At 33.0% G+C, this 6,754-nt stretch overlaps 1 protein-coding gene and 1 long non-coding RNA gene across 2 annotated transcripts; both read right to left on the bottom strand.

The window, feature by feature from the left end:
* Positions 1 to 322: 322 nt before the first annotated feature.
* LOC145115523 (precondylocarpine acetate synthase 3-like) lies at positions 323 to 2,406 on the bottom strand. The gene has a single exon (XM_079051817.1). The coding sequence runs from the start codon at positions 2,111 to 2,113 to the stop codon at positions 467 to 469; it is 1,647 nt and encodes a 548-aa protein (XP_078907943.1). The 5' UTR covers positions 2,114 to 2,406; the 3' UTR covers positions 323 to 466.
* A 1,374-nt stretch (positions 2,407 to 3,780) lies between these two features.
* On the bottom strand, positions 3,781 to 5,685 carry LOC145116363 (uncharacterized). The gene is made up of 4 exons (XR_013712042.1): positions 5,581 to 5,685; positions 4,734 to 4,824; positions 4,126 to 4,196; positions 3,781 to 4,016 (listed from the first exon to the last, which is right to left on the bottom strand). It is a non-coding gene; the product is annotated as an uncharacterized LOC145116363 (long non-coding RNA).
* Positions 5,686 to 6,754: the final 1,069 nt, after the last annotated feature.

Here is a 6,754-nt window from a genome sequence, read left to right as displayed (position 1 = left end):
TTTTCATCTATCATAACTTTAAAACTCAGTTATTGGTATTTTATAAGTTATGATTTTAGTTTCTTACTGCATTTTAAATATATGTTTTTGGTCATTTACTTAATTTTTTTTATAGTTCTTGTTTTTACTAATTTCTTTATTTAAAGGTATGAATTTATGTGGTGTTGCACCTAACAATATACACTTTTAATCTTATTTTCTTCCGTCTCTTGCATACATAATGGTTTTCAAAGAAACTTTATTTTGATACTGTTGTGGACCATATAAATGTCTTAGCTATATGTGAACTATTAATATTTGTAAATTACATTCTAAACACGAATTGCAAAAAAGTTACCTTCTGTTTTTATTGATTACAAGCGAGTTCTTTTGTTTTTATTAGTTACAAACGAGTTATCTGCCGTAATACAAATGATAACTTAAATACTAGTTAACTATTTTACACATTAATCTAAAATCAAATAACCTAATACGGATAAGATAATACAAGAGGTGGGATGCTTTGTTCATGACCAAAGAAATTGGTTGGATCAACTTCACCTTTTACAATTGCCAACCTCCTGAAATTTCCCATAAAATACTTGCTTCCCCATTCTAATGCATGCTCGTAACTTGAACCACATCCACCCTTACCATTTGTACCTAGATCCAAATCCCTAATGTTCACGTAAGCCTCCCTTGGATTATTGGACACAAATGGTGTCATCTTCTCATGTATTTCTCTTATCAAGTCAACATGCTTTTTAGATGCCTTGAAATCATCATCGGTCCATCGCATGAAATACTGTATGATGTACAAATTTCCTTCCCGGTGTGCGTACGGGGTCTCAGTCGCATCTATCTCGCTCATCCTTCCGCCATGTGGCTCTATCACCAGTAGTAGATTTTCTTGCAAACACCATTTCCAGATGTCTTCAAATGCTTCTTCCGGGATTGGTTTCTTGACATAGTCTGATTTACCTACGGAATAACTTTTAGGCCACGGTCTCCGGTCTCTTAGAGCATCAATGCCTTCTCCACTTAAATAACCGGAAAAGTAAACTACTGATTCTATCCAACTCATCTCAATGCAATCCGTTTTCTGTAATCCCAGTTCTGGAAATCTGTCCTCGGCTATTTCTATAAGCTTATCAGCTGTACCCAAGAACAGTGCGTTGATTGTTAGTTGCAATGTTCTGTTTTCTTCTTGCTTAGACACCGGAGCAAGATTTATTACAAGGTGAATGAACAAATCTTTAGTGAGATTGTGCGCAACATACTGCCACTTGTTAAAAATCTGAGTACCACCTTCGTCTAGCTTTTTAGAAAGACTGAAAACTGTAACTACCGGTGGAACATAAACAAGGCTGATCTTCCAAGATAGTATAACACCAAAACTACCTCCTCCACCACCTCTAATCGCCCAAAATAGATCTTCACCCATTGAGTTTCTATCCAAGATCCGCCCATTAACATCAACAATATATGCATCTATTACATTATCAGCAGATAATCCATATTTCCTTGCCATCGTACCGAATCCTCCTCCACTAAGGTGCCCTCCCACCGCTACAGACGGGCACTCTCCAGCTGGGAATCCTAGAAGATTACTCTTCTGAGACACCCAATAATATAATTCGCCAATAGTTGCACCGGATTCGACCCATGCTGTGTTATCATCTAAATCCACAGTGACTGACCGGAGTTTGTTCATGTCAAGAAGGATGAAAGGGGTGTGATCATGCGAGGTGTAGGAAAGGCCTTCATCGTCATGACCTCCACTTCTGATTCGAATTTGAAGTCCAGATGCCTTGCTGCAGATGATTGTGGATTGGACATGGTAATATGAAAAGGGTGTGATTATTGCTAATGGTTTTGGGGTTTTGTCGGTGGAATATCTAAGGTTTTGGATGGTGGATTGAAGGATAGTGGAGTACGAAGTGTCATCTGGGGTGATGACAATGTCTGTTGATGTGAAGTTTGAAGAAAGTTTACTAGAGATGCAATCAAAAAACTCAGCAGAGTTTATTGATGGGAAAAAACCAAGGGAAAGACATAGGAGAAATGATAAAAGTTTACATGAAAAGAACTTCAACTCCATTTTTTGCTTGTGGTTTTCTTTTAATTGGAACATCCGTCATCCTTTATATAAAACACTTGTCCCATTTATAAACTGCCTTTCAAAAATAATAGTGAACAGATTTTACGTTATGCAAACGAGCTATTCTAAATTTGAGACGTTCACTTATTTATATGTCCGTTTGAGTAAATTTTAATATATAAAACGTCAAAATAGTTTATTCAAATAAATTTAGATCAAAAGGAAATTGTAGGAAACATACTAGGAGCAACTTTTTAGTGTTAATTTCGTGGGTAATCCGTTGGAACCCAGCTCACACTACGAGAGAGAAAAAATAGAGCTTCAAATTTACAAAAATGGAGCTTGAAATTAATTTTTTGATGACAATAATGGAAATCAAGGCTGAAGCTAACTGATCATAAAACGACAAAAATGAAAATTTTGATGGCACACCAATTAAGAATATCTGCATCACAATCTATACTTATATAAATTAATAAGAATTATCAAATTTTCTAATAATCAAAACTTGCTCTATCTTTTAATTCAATTATATTTAATTCTTGGGTCCTTTTGTTTTATGTATATATATTTTTGGTTCGCCATAGACATCTTTATTGCAGAATGAACACATGTAAATATTTACTTTTCTAAACACAAATTCTCAACTTACTTTCGTATGTACTTTATAAACTGCATTCCATAAAAACTGATTTGTAATGGTATCCAAAATATAAAAATAAAAGAACATCTAGGAGGGTATGGAAGTTAAAAAAATTAAATAAATAAATAAATAAATAACACTACAAATAATATGACTTTGGTCTACTTGAAGCCAGATTGCTTTTTCTTTTCTCTATATTAAAGCCAAATTGATGAACAATGATATTATAGTGCATCAAATCAGCAGAAAAGATCCATGAAAGCTAAGTTTTCTTTGGCGTTCTTTGATTAACAGTGTCTGCTAAGATTTTCAGCCACAAATGCCCTTGTTTAATAATACCAAAGGCCATCCTCAATGATAACCCCCCAATTGCATTTTCTATTATCAATCATTGAAATAAGCTGTTGATCTAATTAGGACAAAAGTTGTTTTCTTTTAAAACTTCATTTTTTACAGGTCAGCTAGGACCAGCAAACACCATTATCCAAAAAGAAAAAATCACTACAAATAAAATGACCGTGGCATAAAAAAAAGTGTCACTAAAAACCAAAAGGTAATAGGGGGCGTTGAGGGGGGGCAAAGTGGGCAGCCATACAGGACCCAATTTTTTTATTATTATATATTTTTATTTAAAAATAAAAACTTATAATAAAGATAAGGGCCCATTGTTCTGGCTCGTCCAGGGCCTTTGATGATATTTCATTCATGAGGACCGGACCTGAAAAAGTGCCACTAAAGACCCTCTCAAAAATCAACAGCACAAAAAAAAGTGTCACTAAAAGCGATGCCACTAAAGGCCTTTAGTTGCACTTTTAGGTTGTGTCGTTGCAGCACTTTTGGGTTTTAGTGACATTTTTTTATGCCACTATAGCACTGTCATCTTTTGTGACACTATTTTTATGACACTATATATTTGTTTAAATAAAAACAATTTTATGTTTTTAGTGGCATCTTTTTTACCATAAAACATTTATATCTAAAAATAGGCCCAATTTATATTTTTTATAAATTAAATGGAATAAATATTAAAAAGCAATTAAGATAACAAATGCAAAACAAAAAAAAAACATAAATAGATTAATACTTAACTTGTCTTACAACAATATTATTAAAATTTAAAACAAAATATCTCAAAAGGCTTAAGAAGTCTAAATATTATGCTATTAATTATTCAAAATATTAAACTATCAAACTAGATACTAGTTCGGGAAGAAACACAAAAGTTGACACAGAGATGAACTTTGCATACTTGTTGTCTTGCTCCACTTGTTTATCCAACTTACGAAAAATTTCCTATAATACAACAATAAGAAATCACATAAAGATACGTAAGAATATCATTAATAATCACAACATAAAAAGAATTATGGATCACTTGGTTATCTTAGTTGAACATACTTACCGTTGCCATGATGACTTTTAGATGAGGATCTTTGAATTCCTAGAGGAGAGTTATTATGAACCATAGAAAAGCTACAAGGAACCAGAAACAAATGTAGAATAAAATTGTTAGTAATACATTAGGTAATATTAGACAAATAATTAATTTATATATAATTACTTGTCAAAGTGACAATTTCTATAACAGATTCTTAAAAGGACCATTTTCGTCATGTTTTTCCTGCAACATGAACCATTTTTGTAATAGTTGCCTGCCACAAGGATCATTTCTATAATATATTCCTGCCATAGGTACAATTTATGTAACAAATCTTTAAAGGACCATTTTTGTCATGTTATTCCAACTACATGAACCATTTTTGTAATAGTTACCTGCAACATGGACCATTTTTGAAAGCATAAAAACTTATAAAGGAGGCATTTTCTTAAACAAGTAAACTATAAACAATAACAATCAAAACTAAACACCTTTTATTTCCTGATTTGATCGAAACATAGATAATGTTGATTCAAATAAGTATACCATTTATTGAAAACGATACTTTGAAGTGTATTGAAAAAAGACCATAAAACGATATAATTGAATCAAAAGTATATGAATGAAAATACATTGTTTTTGAAGTGGATCTAAAGTATATGATTGAAAAAAGACCATAATGTTTACAGCTTCTTTGGAGGAAGCTCCAAATTTGCTTTGAACCTGAAAAAAATCAAGAGGGACAGATTAGTAAATTTGAATATTATGAGTTTTTAAGTTGACAAGATCACCTTAAGTGAAAAATCATTGACATCTAGAAGCAACATGGCATCAAAATAATTAGTCAAAGCCTTGACAAACATTTGATAAAGTTCAATAAACCTACATTCAGAGGTGAATCAAGAAGCTATTTTGGTTGGTGAATCAAGAAGCTATTTTGGTTGGGGCATGCTATTGATCTGGTATTGTAAAAATAACCAACCCGAGTCAGAATGATATTTTCTTTTAAAAATATTTCTACATTCCTGCCAAATTCACAGTTTTAATGAAGTCACAAAAACTAGTCATTTTAAACTTTAGAACTCAAATAGTTGACAAAATCATGAACTTAACAAAACCAACTAAACAAACAAGAACAACAAAGTCCATCCTAAACAATGAAATCCAAAGACAAAGAAAAAAAATTCAAATACAAATAAATCATCATATCCCTAGCTATTGAAATCGGAAGAGAATTTAAAGTTAAAGCATGTGGCTACTTAAACAATTGACTTAATAAAGAAATATAGCATTCAAGATGCCCAAATGAAAAACCATAAAACAATACGAAACTTAATTGAATATCAAAATTGGAACACCTAATACAATGACATAACTATAACTTCAACCCCTTTTATCATCACAAATATAAACATAATGCATCACAAAGGATATGTCTAATTATTTTAAAATTAGAATAAAAAATTAGGTTAAACATACTTGATACTTAAGATGAGCAGAGGATGCAAGTGAAAAAAGGTAGAGAGAGTTCAAAACTAACACATGGAGGTTTAAGGCTGAGAGTGGAGGCAAGTAGTTGGCCGGTTGCTTTCTCCTTTGTCAATTTCAAGGGGAGACCCCACCCTAAAGCATTGGATCCACCTATGCCTACAATATTAAGACAAAATTTAGTCAATACAATTAAAGATATAGTATATTGTCACTTGTGCTTAACAGAGCAACTGTGCTTAAAACATTTTACAAACATTCAAGCCTGATAACAATGTTCAACTTGTTGGAGAAAGTTTTCTTATGTGCTTGAAAAAATAAAAAAGGACAGTCGATAATATATGCACCATCTGAAACTGATTGTTCAACGTTCATATGGCATCACTACAACTAGGGTACTAGCCGCTTGCTCCTCTAAACGAGATGATCAAAGGTATTACTGGACAATAAGAAAGAGATAATGTTGTTGTATTGCTACAAAACTTTTAATTTCGAAAAGGGAATGAATTAATTAATGAAAAGAAAGAGAATACCTTTCTATGATTCATTTTTCCCAAGTGATATATGGAATTTGTAAATTCACAATTGTCGTGAATTGTATACAGGTATGATGTAGGGTTGCGTCGACGTCGTCGGGAAGACTGTGTCAGTTCCAGTTCCATAATGAAGTTACGTCACGGTCAGGAAGCATGTGCCGATTCAATTTGGGATTGCATCTTCATTCTTCAATGGTGGTCAAACGTCCGATGGTGACCATTGCCGATTAGGGGCTGTGTCGACTGATTTGGGCCACGAGTTTCTAAGGAGGGGGAAAGGGCTAAAGTTAGAGAAAATGTATCTAGTTATGTGAAAGGTTAAAGTGTAATGACTTTAATTTTAAGTGGAATTATTAGGGGGAACTAGAGGCGCCAAAACAAAATCTAAAAATGTAGTGGCACATAAAATTATGTGCCAATAAAACCATAATCTAGTTGCACAAACAAAAATGTGCCACTAAAAGTAAATTTTCTTGTAAACGATAAGTATAACTTCAATAAACACAACAAGAAAACATGCCATTAGCAACGACTTGTTCTTTAGCGACGACATTAGACGAGATACGCATGGGTCGGTGCTAAAAGTATGTGTCATCGCTGAAAGGGTCATCGGTAATGGATTCCACCGG

This window comes from Lactuca virosa, chromosome 5 (genome assembly GCF_052849685.1).
Source record: "Lactuca virosa cultivar CGN04683 chromosome 5, Lactuca_virosa_CGN04683_v6, whole genome shotgun sequence".
In the NCBI taxonomy this organism is placed as follows: Eukaryota; Viridiplantae; Streptophyta; class Magnoliopsida; order Asterales; family Asteraceae; genus Lactuca; species Lactuca virosa.
This window is presented reverse-complemented; position numbering and strand designations above follow the sequence as displayed.

Excerpts from the sequence above, each read along its gene's own strand:
- LOC145115523 (XM_079051817.1), bottom strand. The coding sequence starts at position 2,113 with ATGTTCCAATTAAAAGAAAACCACAAGCAAAAAATGGAGTTGAAGTTC.